Source organism: Mycetomoellerius zeteki, unplaced genomic scaffold (genome assembly GCF_001594055.1).
Source record: "Mycetomoellerius zeteki isolate Tzet28-1 unplaced genomic scaffold, Tzet1.0 scaffold316, whole genome shotgun sequence".
Classification (NCBI taxonomy): Eukaryota; Metazoa; Arthropoda; class Insecta; order Hymenoptera; family Formicidae; genus Mycetomoellerius; species Mycetomoellerius zeteki.
Genome location: NW_017257301.1, coordinates 587886 through 606143, shown reverse-complemented (window position 1 = coordinate 606143; position 18258 = coordinate 587886). Strand labels below are relative to the sequence as shown.

At 37.4% G+C, this 18258-nt stretch overlaps 1 protein-coding gene across 1 annotated transcript in view; it reads left to right on the top strand.

Annotated features, from left to right (window-relative positions):
* Positions 1–16498: 16498 nt before the first annotated feature.
* Lim1 (LIM homeobox 1) overlaps positions 16499–18258 on the top strand; it is a 30767-nt gene continuing 29007 nt past the window's right edge. The window contains 1 exon segment of the mRNA XM_018451628.1: positions 16499–16568. Within this exon segment, the coding sequence (XP_018307130.1) occupies positions 16499–16568 (70 nt within the window).

Sequence of the window (18258 nt, the reverse complement as noted above, 5' to 3'; positions counted from 1 at the left end):
AGTTATACAGCTACATTATATAGTTATTATATTATACAGCTGTATGTGCATTGAGATTTTTAGCTGGCTTTCATGCCACAATTGTTAAGCTATTGAATAAAGTTACTGATTTAACATTCCCTACATTATCTCGTAATCATCGTATACCTAAACCTATACAATTACTTTCACTTTAATGCATCATTAGTATTTTTTTTACAACATATTGATTATTTTCTTCATTTTTCTTTCGTTATTGTATGAAATAGAACATTTATAATAATCATTCGCTAAAAATAATTTGCAAAGGAAGCAACGTGCCGACGAAAGAAATTTATCGTCATGATATAAGAGGAATATTTAGTCAAGGTTCCGCGAAGTGAAGAAACAGTTTCGCAAGTTATGCATGGCGAAAGGTTCTACGCGGCTTCCACGGCGGTTAATAATGGCGCGATGTAGGGTAACACCCGTTTCATGAAAATGTATCATGCAAAAAATAATACCACATCGTAGCGGCGTCATAATTATACGCAAGCAGCGCCGATTACAAGATTATTATCTGCTCGTACCACACAATTTCCCTCGCTATCGCGGCTAAATCTGAGGTCCGCGCTCACGATAAATGCGATTGTAATCGATATACATTTTTTAACAGCGATTAGAGCGAATTCCGCATTAAGACATCAATGGCACCGACTAAGTGTTTTCCCTAGAGTAATTTACGATTGTAGATAACGCCATGAATTTTCCGCAAAGAATAAATGACGCAAGGTACATTGACACGTATCCATTTCGCGAAATTGAATTTCTAACCTGCAGAATCGACAGAGAATTGGAACTAAGATCCTTTAGATTCCTTTATATCTCGTCTTAGCGACATTTTAGCAATGTTTTAAAATCATTTTTTAATTTCTTTTGTAGGACAGTTTCAAATGTATGCATAATTCTCCGGAGTTCTTTCAGATTCTTATTTTTATTCCGAAAAAGACTGACGACGATCTTTTTAAAGAAGGAATATATCGAATTAAATAATTCATCATTACGGAAATTGAGACTAAGTGAATCTTTCGTAAATTTATGTAATGTTTTGATGACGCGTCATTCTTGAAACATATGTCGTTTTTGTTATATTATTTTATAATATTGTTTAAGTAATTGTTTAAGTAATACTATTTATTATTTAAGTATTTAACGTACTTGTTTTTTGTTTTACAGATAGTTGATATGGTAAATAACGGAAAAATAACAATAAAATTGGCGACATATTCAACATGCAAAATATTTGAATCGAGCCAATAAAGCGTTAAACAATTAAATATTGAACAATATTAAGTGAAAATGTACCGAGAGGTTTAAATCAAATGAGTGAAGAAAGCCATTTTCGGTAAAAGAGTTTTTTTAATGCTTATAATATTGTGTGAATTTTTACAATTTTCAGTTTTAACAAATTACGCGTTGTCTTAACGCTAGTTATACACACTCTTTTTCTACCATTCCTAAAGGGAACAAAAAAATCAAAATAATGTCAATTTGATATCATATTGACGAATTTAGTCATTTTTTGGTCAAGATAAAAATTTCAATCTCAGATCTAAGAATGACTTTATACTCTGAATGCGGGAATTTTGGATCATTCTGATACATATGAAGAGTAATTTATATATAAAGTCACATTTTAAATCATCTGAGATCGAGATTTTTATCTTGACCAAAAAATGACATAAATTCGTCAATATGACGTCAAATTGACATTATTTTGATTTTTTTATTCTCCTTGGGTTGATGTACATATATGGTTCCCTAGGACCCCATCCATATTTCTAACTGTAACTTCCGTAAAAATGGACATATTTCAATTAATTTTTTTTCAATCGATGGAGAATTTATTAAGGAATAAGTCCATAGTGTGTAAAAGTCGATAGGTTTAAGGAGCTCCGAGATATACATATGTATAGGTTCAAAGTAAAAGAAAAGTTTAGAAACACAAAAAAATCTCGATTTAGCAAATTGCACTGAGGTTTCTGGGACCCCAGTGTGTATTGCTAGGGTTAAACAGTTTTAGGCTGATAAGTATTACATTTGTCGTACGACAAATTTTTTAAGCGTGTTAATTGACTGCAAGACAGAAAGATCCGAGAACTTCATTGTCTTGCAGCCGATTAACAGATCTGAAAAACTTGTACGATAAAATACAGATGAATGTAAAGCCTGCGGCACTGACAGCACCGCAGCCAATACAAGTGGCAAGATTCTAATCCAGCTAGCAATTCAGGAAAACAAGCATCATATGCCGTTGGCTTTATATTAACCTTAGGCTGGTATTACATTTGTCGTAGGATAAATGTAATATTAGCCTTAAACTGAAAAAAAGCTGGAGTACATAATATAAATTAAATTGACAAGCAATTTAATATTATTGATGCTAATAACTTATCAATTTATTTTATATGTAAACTTATTTATTTATTTATTTATTTATTTATTTATTATCAATAATATTAAATTGCTTGTCAATTTAATTTGTAATATTACGTACTCCAGCTTCAGTTTAAAACTGTGTTTTTAAGCCGACAAATAATCAGTTTGTTTGAACTGGAAATTGTAAAAATTTATATAATATATTATTAGGGACTAAGACCCGCGCTTTGACCGAATATGGATCTCTTCGCTTATTTAATTAAATATTATCTTAAATATCGAAACAATTAAATACCATTTAAAACATCAATGAAACAATTAAATATTGATAAAATAATAATACACCTTCTCTATTCTTTTTATTTCTCATTGCGAATGAATAATTTACGATAATATCAGCTTCGGTGAATATCCTCGATGCATCGATATAACGAATCGATGATGAAATTCCGTTGTAACAACGGAGGGATAAAATCACCAATCGTAACAAATATAATAGAGAATGATCGTATTTCGCGTTTGCTAGTACCTGTCACGATTACAGTTCGAAGAACAATAGTACATGCCAACGGTACACGCCACTGTCCGCTCACTCGAGTATCGGCGTTTAAACTGATTTCGAAATATCAGATCTTTTCTATTAGGTATGTGTGATATCGCTGCGTGTCACATTATTATGGTTTCTCCGAATTCAAAATTGACGTGTACGCCAGTGTACGCTACGGCTGGGCGTTTGTTTTCGCCCGCGCGAAAATGATTGTTATCTAGCGTCGTGCGTAAAGCCCAAGACAATGCGAGGAAATAGCGATAGCGATAGGAATAACACGATTTCAACCTATCAGAAACTGTGTATTCCGATATATCCGATTTCTGATAGGTTGAAATCACGTTGTTCCTATCGCTATCGCTATTCCCTCGCATTGTGTCGTGGGCTTAACTGTCTACGCAAGGTCACCGCGCTACCATTCGAACGCGGACCTTTGAGGAGGTCGGCATTGTCGGCAACGGCGCGTGTCGCTCTGCGTGTCGCATTATTTTTCTGATTACGAACTGCGGACGCTATAAACGTGAAACATGATCGTTTTCCATTACATCCGATACATGATTAGAGATCGTCGGTTAGATGATCCACCGCCGGTCGACTCGTCGTATCGGAATTCTTTTCGAAGCAGGTATTACCGCGCAATTTTATCCACTCGGAACGAGAATCGAAAGGATGAAGGGAATGGGGGACTCTCTCGGATTGAATGGAGAATCGTGCATTACCGTCTCATCGCAACATTTAATTGCTTTTTTAACGCTTCGACTCGGATACAGCTCGAACGTTCCGCTCGAAAGTTGTTTTGGTCGTAATTTCTTTTTTATTATTTCCGAAAGCGTGGAATAATACACGAATTGGAATGAAGAGTAACGAGAAGCTATACGATGTATCGAGATTTATCAATAATACTCTTATCTCACACTGGTTTTGCGCGTTAAAGATACACGATATTGAATATCGATCGTATATATTTTCGAATTGACCGGCTTGTCTCAATTAGATATATCAAATTGATCGCGTCGTGTCGTATGATAGTAAAGTGAATTGCTGACGTCCCTCTCGAATTTTTCAACCAGATAAATGCCGCCAGTGCGGAAGGGATCAGCTCCAAGATTGGACGACGCGACGCGTTGCATCCGTAAATACAATACGATTAGCTCCACATTTTGACATTTGTCGACTACAAAATCTAATTTACTCTTTTTATTCTTTGGAATTTTAAGTGAAAATTCTGCCATTCTTAAAAAAGAATTTTCAATCTTTAAGAGTGAGATCCAAAGAATTTAAAGGGTACATTTGTCGTATGACAAATTTTTCAGGTGTATTAATTGGCTGCGATCGCAAGTCGCATATTTATTGCAACCATAACGATAATCACCCTGAAACGCAAGCCTGTAATGTCTATTTCTCAAAGAAACGCAGCGAAGGTACCGCTGGTTGCAATAGATGGAGGCTGCTTTCTTTTTAGAAGACAGTCGCAAACGTCTATCCTTGACATTCAATGAGTACCAAAAATAGAACGATACTTGTGTCAACTGTGTCTCCTAAAGGAAAGCAATCGGTGTAAGCAGTCGGTGTAAAATTGGCCATGTGAGTTTCGAATTCTCTGCTGCGATCCCCTAAATTCGCATCAATTTAGAGGATATGTCGCGAATGTTTCAAATCGCACGCTCGTGTTTTTTTTGTATGTTACTCTCTCGTTGTGATGTAATATATAGCGTTCTCTATTAACGCTCCGCGAGTGTCGGTCATCGTTTTAATCGCATTTTCACAAGTGTTCAGTGTCAGTGTTCTACGATCCCCATGAAGAAGCGACAACGGAAGGACGTGAGAGGAGGAGGAGGAATATCTCGAAAAGGCATCAGACGACAACAAAGCAGTGGCAAATGGTGAGTGATTCGTAACTCTTACTTCATTTATTATTCATTAGTGAGATTAATCGCTCCATTTATCTTTGTGGTATGTTGAAGGAAAGTCTTTGAGTAAAAACGACATGAGTACAGGTTTCACGTGCGATTGATTATAGGGAAATTTGTTTTAAACGATCATTTCTTCATGGTTTAAACCAGTGGTATAAACCATATGAGTTTATTAGTGCATTTCGGAGATAAGAACTTTAAAAATATGATTATATGTTAAATACTTTTAATTTGGAAACGTTTTCTAGCTATAAAATTTATTATTAAATTTAAGGAATTTTATTTATTACATTGACAAGATTTATTATTAATGTTTGATAATTGAAGAGAATTTGACAATAGAGAAATAAGTGTGTACTGTATTATACATATATAATTCTCGTTATAGAATTTATTTGAATGCCTATTTTTTATTTTAATAGAGAAATTAATATCCATGTTCTTTCTCATAAGAAAAGTAAAATGTTAGAATTAACTTGCGATTACGCGGATTAAAAATCCGCTAACTGCCGATAAATATTTCGTAATTCTTGCATGTAATACTCTTGAAACATTTATCATTCTTGTTATATTAGCCGAATACTTAAGTTATATTGTTAAATTTGTTTCAAATTTATTCTAAAAAATTAGATTCTTTAGAAGGTCGTTAATTTATTTTAACACTTTTGAAATATTTATCTTATTACATTATTCGGATGAACTCAAGTTAAACTATTAAATTTATTTTAAATTAACTTCACAAGAAGTTACTCTTTAAGAACAATATTAAATTTATTTTAAAATTTAATTTTATATAATTTTAAAATTATTAATTTTAACTCTTAGTACCCACGATTGAGTCATTCGTGTTATGCACATTTTTTTCCTTTGAAATATTAAGAATACCCATAAATAATGGTTTCTATTTATTTTTACAGCGCAACTTTATAAATACTGTTTAAAGATGTTAAAATATATATAAAAATCACTTAATTCAATTTTTGTATACCTTTTGTATAAAAGTGATGAAAATTAATTCTCGACATGAACGATCCATCATGTGTAGTAAAGAATCGTAAAATCATCGTCTGTATTAAAAAAAAAGTTAATTTTATTTAATTTTAAAATTATATAAAAACAATATTGCTTTGCGCGCAATCGCATAATTATTTCTCTGTTATTTTTTCGATCATACATGCACATATATATTTTTTTATTTTGTCGATATTCATAAAGGAACTTCTCTATTCTTCTACATTTCCGTTTTCAAATACGGAGCTGCGAACTATCTTCAGATAATAACATCGCGATTCTTAAGCGCATACGATCGAGTTACTTGCTGGGCTCCTAATGACACGTCGCGTGTTCGATAATTAATAATTAACTTCGCCTCTCTCTGTATCCTTCTTCTCTCCCTTTCGTTTGCGCCCTCCTCCCTCTCGCTCGCGCGGAATTACGCGGGCGCTTGAAGAATTTCAATAGCTATCGACGATAACGCACACCATGCCGGCTCGTAATCATATAATTCTAACTATGCGATTACGGGCACCGCGCGGCCGTAAATGAGGCGACCAGCTCCGGCCAGTAAAGTTTTAGCCGCGCTAATAACGCAGCCCTTACCATAAATACCCTCCAGGCGCGCAATTGCAATGAAGTCGTTCGTTCGTACGCTCGCGAACACGGTCGGGCCGTAAATATTGTCTCGAATGGACAGAAGCCCATGATAATCCCTGCAATAAATAGTCGCTTACAGTCTTAGAGCGCGGCCACGAATGGTCGAAAACGCACCTCTGCTGTTTACTTTTTCTCTCGATTGTTCTTCCCGCTTTCTTCCTATTAGATTGCAATTATCATTTGTCCACTGCAATATCCGTTTATTTGATACGACACGCGAATTGCAAAAAAGTTTCATCCCTAATTGCGGCACGGAAAAATCGCAGAAATATTTTGTTGTAAGATCGCGATTAATGTACAGTGATGTTGAAGTATCTTCGGAAAGTATCGTGGAAAGATTGCGTAATAAATATAATAATATAATAATATAATAATAAACGGCAGTGCTGCTAAAACGTATTTGCAAGAATAACGTGATGTACGTACATTGCTGCAAAGTCGCGGTAGTGTCGCATAATGTAATATTTTCTAATGTGTTTTTTTTTATATATTTGTTATTGCGATATTACTGCAACCTGCTCTACTATATTTCTCCCGGGAATCAGGAAGTAGTTAAACGCAATGCCGCCTTCGGTGAAGTTTTTTTTTAATTACGATACAATCTGCGAGTGCAACCACCCGCTGTTACCGTCGAAGTTGAATCGACCGACATTAAGAAGACGGATATTAAGTTCTGAATTCCGTCAGGCTCTCTTTTATCCGGGGGATGCGACACACCCATTCACGCAGATGCATTTATATATCGTTGGCCATGATCGACATCGCCGTTAGCTTCCGGTCCGACAAAAACTGACAACGTGACGATGTTTTGGTTCCCGCCGTTACGAATTGACACTTTTAACCGGCGGGCGATTTTTCACGGGAACCCTTAATAATCTCGCATTAACTTTTCGGTAGTCCGTCGTCCACGACCCTCGTAATAAGCCTAACCGAGCGCAACAATATAATTTATAGAGCTGTTTCTTTTTACGGTTAATTATATATAGCGAATTACGGTCGTACGATAAAGGGCCCATTAAACCACCGTTGGTCCTGATTAGGAAGAAGAAATGCGCGGGCGAAGCAAAGATGATGTGCGCTTTATCTCCAATTCGCGTGAAATATCCTTCGTGATGCCGCTCTGTACCGGGTGTCTCGCGACGTCTACGCGTTTTGAATTTTAATCCTGTTAGATTTTTTAAAACTTTTTTTAACGACTAAATTTCTTTGCAAGATTAGGAGAATAACAAATAAATGTATTAATAAAAAATTTGTCTTTGACAAATGATTAAATCTTACGAATTGAGATTGAATCTTTATTTCGCAGCAATGAAAATAATATAAATTTTAATCTACTTAACAAACTAGAGATTTTGATATTTTATTGTCAAATATTTTTGAAGTAATTAAGAGACGAATACATTCACTCGTACTTCAATCTGTGAAGCGAGACTGTCGCAGCAGCAGTAGCAGCATTCGGCCACTCGGTTAATGGCACGTGGAGTCCTTTAATCGATAGAAAGGAGCGCGTGTCGGTTAGGTACTCGCACCCTACGATAACGCGCCGTATTTCATGAACGTACCAGCGCCTGATGTATAATAAAAGAAGATGAAAATCTCAAGAGAGATAAAAGAGGACGGAAGAATACGAAAATAGAGGATAAAAGAAGCTGAGGAAGATGGAGATGAGAAAGAGTACAGAACAAGATGGAGTACAGAAGAGAGAACGACGATTGAAAGGTACGCAGCATGAAGTAGAAAGAGGAGAAAACTGGAGAAGAAGAAGCAGATCGGCAAGAGAAGAAGAGAAAAGGAAAAGAAATGATGACGGGGTAGATGTAGAAGGCAGGATAAAAAAAGAAAAGGAAGATAGTGCGGATGGCGAAGAAGGAAGCAGGAGTAAGGCGGTATATGAAAGAACAGGTACGATCGACAGGTAGAGGAGAATAAAGAAGTGACTGGGAAGAGAGGAAGAGAAAGGATGACGGATTGATAAAAGGAAGAAGTAAAGGCTGCAGCGGGAACGTGGAAGAAAAAGAAAAAAAGGCAAAAGAAATTAACAGGGGTTGATGCGAAAGACAGAAGGATGAAAATATGATACACCACGTCGAGTCATCAGGAACAACAAGCAAACATGTGCTCGTTCCATTCATAAAGGAAAAGATGATGTCGTGTCGGAGAGAGAAAGATAGACAAAAAAAAAGCGATATAGATAGACCGATAGAATATAGATACAGAAAACAGAGGAAGAGAATCATCAGTGCTAGAAAATAAAAGAAGTAAAGAAAGGAATTAGCCGTAGAGTTTCATATGTGAAAAGGTAATGCAGGAAGAAGACAATGAACGGTATCTAGAAGGAAAGGTAGATACAGAAGAACAGATAGAACGGCAAGGTGGAAGCGGCGTGGTGCAGCAAGCGAAGAGCGGGGTAGGAAGAGGTGCTTGAGGAGGAAGAGGAGAAGGAGGAGGAGGAGGAAGAGGAGGAGGAGGAACACACTTCGCGGGCGCGAAAGGTAAAGATTCCCTGAAACCTGTGGCATTTCGCGAGACGGTCTACCCTCTCGTCTCCCGCGACGCTGTGGGATCGATAGCGTGTCAGACGAAGAGAAGCAAGCGGCTACGGCGGTGGCGTCGGCGGCGGCAGCAACACCAGCCTATTTCCAGTAACAACAGCAGCCAGCCAGCAGCAGCAACGGCGGCAGAAGCAGCAGTAGCAACGACGGAAGCGCCTCTCGCAAGCGAACGCGGCTCCGCAGCCATTCCACGGCCATGTCTGGCGGCGCTCCGACTTGGCTACGCCCGTATCTTCCATTTCTGGCCAATCCGATGCCGTTGTACCACGTTTGCCACGGTGGTCGTGGCCAATGGGCGTAGCTGCAGCTCCACGTCGGTTGCGCGAGTTCTGGAGGCACTCCGGGTGAGACGAAGAGGGGGACACTCGCAGACACCGCAGGTGCAGCCAGTTGGCTGGCGAACTCGAGGCGAGCGTGCTCGCGTCATCGTCGTGTTCGCTCCGCCGCTGCCGTGACGTGACGTATCGCGCCGTACGCCGGCATCACCCGGTCCCCCCTTGAGACAGACAGAACGAGAGAGCGAGAAAAAGAAAGAAAGAAAGCGTCAATGGTCAGCGGCTCACGCGCCGATCCAGAAGTCGCTAGGACAAACACCCGGGATCACCCCGGGAACGCACGAAACAAACGTGACGAAAGCACAACGCCGTTCTCTCATCTCCGAGATCGATTTGCCGGCACGGTCGACGAAACGGGAGGATCTATCGCGAAGTCGAAACTATATCCAAAAACAGAGATCATTTGACGTACAGATAAAGTTCTGAGAGTTCTTTTATGCTGAACTATTCTGAACAAAGAAGCAACCTTTTGCAAAGGGCGTTGGACCCAGATCGGTCATCGCGTGATTACATTTAAGACATGATATTTAGAATGGGCGGCATCATGATCGTGTGTAAAATGTACGAGATACCTCTGGCAAGATTGTGAGCGGATGAGTGTTTATACCTGGTGCTCCGGAAGATACGATAAAGAGATCAAACGAAAGAGCAAGTGGGATCGGATCGCAATGACGACGACAGGGTGTTCTCAAGACGACAGCTGAGAGAACGCGCGCGTCATCCGAGGTTGACAACCCCGTCTTCGTAGACGACAGGACGAAATCGCACGAGTTTATACGGTTCGCACGGAGTGCCACGCTGTGAGGGGGTGTAAGGACAACACGCGGAACAAACACGAGCGGGAATTTTGCAGTGAGTGACGAGAGGAAGCAAGTTAAAATAAACGCTGGCATTATTAGCATCGGGGGGGAAAGTGTGAGAAGTGCGATTTAACGGCCGTTGGGATAACAACAGCAGTAAAAGTGGGTGCACTGGGGCCCTCGGGACCGTTCGGCCGATACGGGCCCGTCGAAGGTGGGCCTGGTGGTGGTCCCGGGCCCGGCGAGGGAGTGTTGGTACCCCCCGGATAAGGGTCACGGCCCTTGGCGGGCGTTGCTGCGCACCCCTGCCCGTCACCCAGGCTTGTAACATAGGTAAGAAACATGCGAACGTCGTTTACATAGTAGTCGTTATACCATCGGGCCCCGCAAATCATCCTCATCGCGCGCGACGTCATTCACGTAGAACATGCACGTTGCTCTGACGAGAGATTAAAATCGGAGTTTGATTTGTAAGTCTCAGTCATACGCGAGTAATTGACGCACTATTACTAATCAAATACCGCGTTGGAATGCCGCTGCTCTGAAATATTAGGGAGTTTTTGCAATAACGTGAATCCAGATACGGTGAACGCAAAAGTCACGTTATCCTTTTTTTAATTAATTGTTAAGAAGAAGATAACCTGACCTTAGCGTTTACCGTATCTGGATAAATGGTATTGCAAAAACTCCCTATTATGAAAATTTTGGACGTACGGTTGCCGTTGTGATTATGTATCGACGGAATGTCTCAAATGCTCTGATTTTCTTTTATAAAAAAAATAGATAGTTATTGATGTTAGGATCTACAAAAACATATTCTAGAAACGTCAACTATTAAAATGTTTATTATTATATAATTAAAATTAATCACGAGAGTTTCCGGTATATGGCAGTTGGAAAATCATGCGACGGTGTATTCTCTCGTTGAATGTTTTAGACAAACTCGACGTGTGGCATATATTTATATCTCCTCTAAATCTGCTACAAATTTTATATGAGAGAACGTGTTAACGTTCTAAAATGAGTAAGGCATATAAAACGTGAGTGAGGTTCATTTTTTAAATCCACATTTCGTTTTATCGCATTCCCGATAGGTATTTTATGCAGGCGTGCCGTGCAATCTTTTTATTCGAATAGAGCGCATCTTGCGTAAAATAGGATGGATTCTGAAGTAACGTATCCCCTATAGCGTAACGTCGGACCAATGTCATGCCTAATGCACCAGAGAACCGTGCAAGATACGCGCGACGCGTGAGACGGGATCAACCTTGTTGAGGCCGAAGTATCTTTGGAACGTGTAACATATGGGTTGACAATTGATTTGAGAGTCTCCAAGATTTTTCCCTCAAAAAAGAAAGAAAACAACAATAATTAAGAATGACATATCGCGTTTCTTATTATTATGCTTCATTAATTTAATCCTCTGTACATCTGCTTATATTTTTCATGATGTTTCTGTGTACTCTGGATCATCATAGGTACAACTTGAAACTAGCATTACATTTAGATGCTAATATTTTAAAATTTATAAGTTGAAAATATTTTATTTGATTCGATCAACAAGAAGTTTGACCGTATTTTTTAGAATCACAGTGTTCTATTAGTTAAGACCACTTTTTGCGCAAATCGTCGATTTCTTCACGAGAGTTCTTGATAAGGCGCGTTACTCCAAAGTACCTGTTGCTGTATGCGAAACTTTTGCGGACGATTTTTCCGCTTATTTTCGCGCGTTGCCGCGTTTGCGGGAGCGCCGTGCCATTTCGATCAATCTCGCAAAGGGCGTGAATCTCTCTCTCTCTCTCTCTCTCTTTCTGTTTCTCCGTCTCTCGTGAGAAGCAGCTCGCAGTAATAGATCAGGAGTCAAGGAACCGCTCAATAGAGAATGCAATCCCGCGTTATGCATGCAAATCTATGCTGCGATCGAAGGAGCGACGCACTTTTTTTCCACTCGCTACGTCGCAATTGCGCGGGTCGAAATGACGTGGGGAAGTGTCTTTACACGCTTACGCCGCGATAGACTTGGCCGAAGTTATTCGTAAGGTATAGGGGGAGGCTGGAAACTTTTTAAGGTATGTTAATGTATTTAAATCCTGCCTTGGCGAAGTCTGTCACATGTGCAAGCGAGCATAATTTTGTGACATGCAAAGTTTTATTTATATTTTTAAATAGCCACTTGGATTACTCGGATAATCTAATGGTAAAAGTAAATGTGATCAGACATAATTAGTTCAAAGCTGTTGCATGAAAGACAAAAAATGGATTTGATTAATTATTTTTCATAACAAATTTTAACAATTACACGTTATTTATATACAAAATATTTGATTACTTTTTTCTTCTGTAATTAGCAGAAGTTTCCACAAATAAATTGATATTTTCTTCATTATAATTTACTTTTTTATATATTGTAAAATAATTTATTAGAAACACAAATATATACAATTATAGGTAAAGTGTTGACAGAAATTGCATCTATCCGTCAGTAAATTTAAAAATATAAGGTTTGAATTTATGTATCTTTTATATGTAAATAAAGTTTAGGCGATTTTCTTATATATTTCCAGAATTGATCTTTTCAAAGTATTCTGTTTTTTTATAGGACATGATTGCACAAATTCTTAATACTAATTATTTTATTTAAATTAATTCATTATTTATTTAAAAAGGGCAAAAAGAACAGATTACTCAGTTTACAGTCATCGAGAATAGATGTCTCTTATCACAAAAAATTTGCGTGATCTCGAAATTAGCCTCATGTAATTAAACACAAATTAACGAGATAACTTTTAAAGTCCTATCTTCTTGAGATTTTTCAAATGCTCCATTTCTCTTTTTTTTGCACCGGTCTCTCCGATTCACCGAAATCGGCGAATCGGTTCGCCGTCGGCGTGGCTCTCGGAAAATAGTAATTTTCGTCGCGATGGTAGTTTGCCGAGTCTGGGTGCACCTGACGTAGGCGATCTTAGACTGATTAAGGTAATTCGCTGAAATTCGTTCTCCTGCTTCATCCCCTCCGTGTCGTCAACCGCGAGGTCCGGGGATGAAAACGCGCATGTCAAAATGTACGAGAGTGGGGTTGTACTCCTGTATACATATACATACATATCTCTATATTTTTTTATTTAATATATACAGTGTATGTGTATGTATGTTATATATAGAAATAAACATGGGTTTACAGATGAGTGTCGAACGTAATTACATTCGAAATTATATTTGCGGAGGATTTCTGGCTGCTTTAGAGTTAGTTTCGGATCTGATAAAACAGTTAAAAATTATACTGTCGACCAAAGTCGGAAGATTTGATTTATGTTTATGTCAGAGCGCACAGAGATTTTATCTTTAAGTGCACGTGAGAGAATTACGTAGATATAAATAAGACTGAGAATTCCTCTACGAGTTTAAAATCCTTTTGTTATACTTCATTAAGATTAGACTATCATAATCATGTTTAATATTGAGTTTTATTATTTCATATTTTATATTCACATAAATGATATAAATTATCTTTTTTAGTAGAATTTTTTAAATGTTCTTCTCATGTAAGATAGCTATTTATATTGGCTGCGTTCGGAAACGTCGCTCGGATGCCTCGGATTCATCATCTGTCCTTGTTTAACATTTAATATTAAACAAGGACAGATGATGAATCCGAGGCATCCAAACAATGTTTCCGAACGCAGCTATTATATTAAAGATTTCGGTTCTTATTTTCTTTCATCATTATTCTTATTGTTATTCTCTCGTCATTGCTTTGGCATTTATGATAAAGACATTTTGATAAAGTCTCCTCTGACGAAACAAAATAAGATTTGGCATGACACGAGCAATGACGTCCAGCCGGAAAAAATCGGATTAAGCAATCCGATGTTGCTGGATCAACAGGATTTTCGCCTCACGTCCCGCTAATCCTAATCTGGTTTATGCGATTCAACTAACTAGGTCTTTCTACGGTTTCCTGTCTCTCACTTTTTCCCACTGAAAGAAATCATACACGAAGTTTTAAACCGTGAGTGATTAGTTTTCTCTAACTGAGATAAGCGACTGCGTAAGTATCTGACATTTTGATACTTAGATGACGGGAGGAATAAATATTTTGATAAAAAAAAACTGAAAAAACTTTTATATTCGAAATAATGTAAGAATGAGAAAAGAATTTTACGATTATTTTAGTGTTTTAAAATTTTTTGGTATGAACTCGCAAATATATTCGTGAAATTTAAGACATCATTTCACGTCAAAGGAAAATTATTGAGGATTATTTTAAGTATTTTCTAATGCCTCTATCGAGGATAACATCGTTTGAGCAATTTATTTTAATCGACATTGATACGTGAACACCCTATGTATCTGTCTTATATTCCTTAAGACCGTTATTCAAGCATTTAAGTCGTTATGCGATAATATCGGAATTCTACGTGATATTTATACGCAAGATTAGAGTTCCTAAACGTGTTACCTTAATTTATGTTATTGATTTCACGATTAGATAATAATTTACTGCTTGAACGTAAGATCGTAATTTCTTTTTGTAAAAATAGCCTTAAATAGTTATAATCACCATAATATGAATTAAAAAATCAATTTCAACTTTATGTTAAATATACGTCATTAATTTGGAAATATATTTTAACTTTAATCGCTATATTAGAATTTTATGCAATTGTCATGCACAATTGATTTACTATCTCGATTTTCTCTGTCATATATGTCCATTGATAATATAATGTTTAAAGTTTTATATTTATACTGATTTTATATATATATATATGTAATGAATAAAATGAATTAATTTATAAAAAGTATAAAAAATATTATAAAATATAAAATATGTATAAGAATACGCAGTAAAGTTATTTTGTAAATAATGTTAGCCAAGATATTAATAGTTTTTATTTTGTGTAGCTCGTGTTGTGTGTTCTTTACTAAAATTCGTAATTGATATGGATTTTTGAAATGGAATAATTTGAAAAGAAGTCATTTCAAAAGCAATAATGATGAAATTATTTATTAGTTAAATATGTGAGTGATTTGAAATTTTTTTTTGTTAATGTTAAGATTTACGCTACCGGGTGACTCGGTTTTATTGTATTAAGTCAAGTAGCTTGGACTAGCAGCGGGGCGCATACTAGTCGATTATGTGGAATAGTTTACGATTTTGAAGTTAACTTGCGAACGTTCACGGACGTCGATGCCGTTCTACTACCCTCGCCTTTCTCACCCTTCCACGAGAGGGATGAGATGCGCAAGGTCAGATCTTAAGGGTGGGAGGAGGGTTGCTAGGTTGACAACCCTGCCAGCCAGGCAGAGGGACTCCGCCCATTGGCGGAAACCGCGGAAAAAAAGGAAGAGGAGGGTGAATTCCGTGGGTCTCAATGATGGCGATAAAAACGGCGAGAGGGCGAACGAACGGAAGAAAAGGAAAAGGAATAATGGCAGAGCGAAGAAAAAAGAAAAAAATTTAGAGAGAGAGAGAGGGGGGAGGAAAGCAAAGGGCGAAAGAGCAGTGTCGTTCGCGAATGTTAATTAACGACGAATTATAATTATTCGCTGTAGGGTCCGGTCGCAAAAGACGCGCGAAAAAACGGCCGCGAAATTAGCCAGATGAAAGATTGCGCAACTATAAATGCCGAAGCGCGATCGTTAAATTCATCGATGCAATAATCCGCAGCTTTTTGTTTAAGTGCCGCGAGATTTATGGTCGTGGTACCCCGTTGCGATGTTCGAAATTTTTCCTCTTTCCCCTCCCACATCTTCTTTCTTGCATCTTCTTGAATTAAAGAGAACGTCATTAGCTAGGCAATTGTAACGTAGTCCGAAATGGTGAAATTTCAGCTGACCATTTGTAACGCAAACATTTTAACTACGATATTTTACGTTGTTCGAATTGCTGTGTTTAAATTACTGAGCGATGCTTGGTAGTAATTGAAATCTCAATTAACGCTCGGTAATTTTTGATATATTTAATCGTTCCTGTTATGTTAACAATGAATAATGTATATATCTACAGAATTGTGCAACAAAAAATGTGCGTTCTGCCTTGATGAATTTAAAGACTTGTTTAGCGAAATTCTTGTTTATTGAATTTTTTTTATTAATGGCCATCGTCGATTATTTAATTTTCAATCATTGTCAACGATTTATTTATAACTAAATTAAAAATTTATTTTACGAGCTTAATATTTGAATCAAATATATTTATAAAGTGAGATTATCTTGTAAAAATCAATATTAATTTAACCTTCTGAGGCATGTTTTTGATCGACTTTTTTATTTTAAAGGCTAGAACTTTTTTGTCAATATGGGGTTGAGCGGCGGAAAAGGTGGCGCCACTGTCGAGTCCCTAAAGGGGGGTCTTCGGTCTTCCACAGGTTAATTTAATTTTCTCATTTATCTTTGATTTTTGGACAAATATAACACTTATGTCGATTTACATATAATAAGAATAATTGGTAAAATATAATATTGTTTTTAGAAAGATTTAAATTTAGGATGCAAAAATTAGACTCATGTCGCAATAGCGAATGTTGCTATTTACGTGGTAATTGTATTTGGATTATCTAGATTTAAAATTTTATGGTTACGTCTAGCAATTTTTACTAGATTAAGAAACGATTTAAACATTCTGTTGTTCGCAACACTTTAGTGTTGCAAACAACGGAATATTTAAATTATTATCGCACAAACATCTGCAATTTCCAAATCTATCTTTTCCTTTATTTAAAAATTGCATATTTCCTTTGTTCAAAAATTACATATTTGATTTACATGCTGATTGTGGATAAAAAAACATAATTGCATTTAATTCTCGGTAGCGTCAAAAAGAGAGGAAAATAATGTAAGACTTAGGATTAATGTAATTTGCAAAGAGTGCGCGATATGCTGTCAAGATTCCTTCAAGGAATCCCCGCTTCAGATTCATTACAAAATTCGCGAAGCTTGAAACGAACACGCGATTTTCATTATCAATCTTATCAGCTCGTAAAAACAAGATTTTTTTTCACGGATCGGATTAGTTGCTGCTCTACGTGATTAGTACGGCGATTATGTCGCATTGTTGTATTTTTACATCAGTCCAGTTGTGTCAACCAGATCGTACGGTGATTTAACCGTCGAATATACAAAAAAGCCCAGCACAATGCACGCCTCGTTATGCACGCGCGCTCTTACAATGAAAGCGCTTAATCTTCTTTCTAAATAAAACGCGCGCCACGCGCTTGAAAGGATTCCAAACATTTCGATCGATGCTCCCAATGCAATTAATAAGCCATTTTTCCTCCCTTTTTTTTATAACAAATCATCGCCACGCGCGTTTACTTTGCGTATCTGCATGTGATTTTAATTCGACTCATTGCAGATAATTTTGCGCATAATTCCGATCGAGTTTCCATTGTGATAATTATCCGACGGGCGTTTCGAACAAGCTGGAAATTTGTATTTATAAATAAATACGCGTGTCGCGAAAGAAGTATTTAATATTGCGAGCGCTAACAATATTTCATTCTTTCAGCACTAGATTACAGCAGCACTGTATTATTTGAAACGGAAAAGAAAGAGAATATTCTCGAGTATAAATTGAAACGCTCGGCGATTTGAATCTCGGCGATGCATCCGCGATTACATTAAATCGCGTAAAGCCGGCGTTGCGTTACGCGGAATGCGTAGCGCATATTTACAGCGAAATGTTCAGCATTGCGTGCAGAACCAATATTAATTTAAGCTTTGTCCGGAACCAATGACATAACGTTTGTGTCCGCTGCGCATGCATTAATAACCGTGCGTTAATATTTCATCAAATTTCAATTGAAATTTTCGAATTGGATGTATCAGATCGAGTCGTTTGACGGAGCGCAAAAAGATTTGCGCGTTTCATCCATGAAAGGCGAGGGAAAAAAAAGAGAAAAAAAGATGTAGGTAGTTTAAAAGAGGGCGATATTGAACGAGCTTGTACGGTGGGGCTGAACGTCACGTCGTAAGATCTCGAGGCCGAAGTGACGGAGGTGCGTAATATGTTCTCTTTTAATTTCAACAGGGAGACGCGGTCTGGCGATGCTCCTGTCA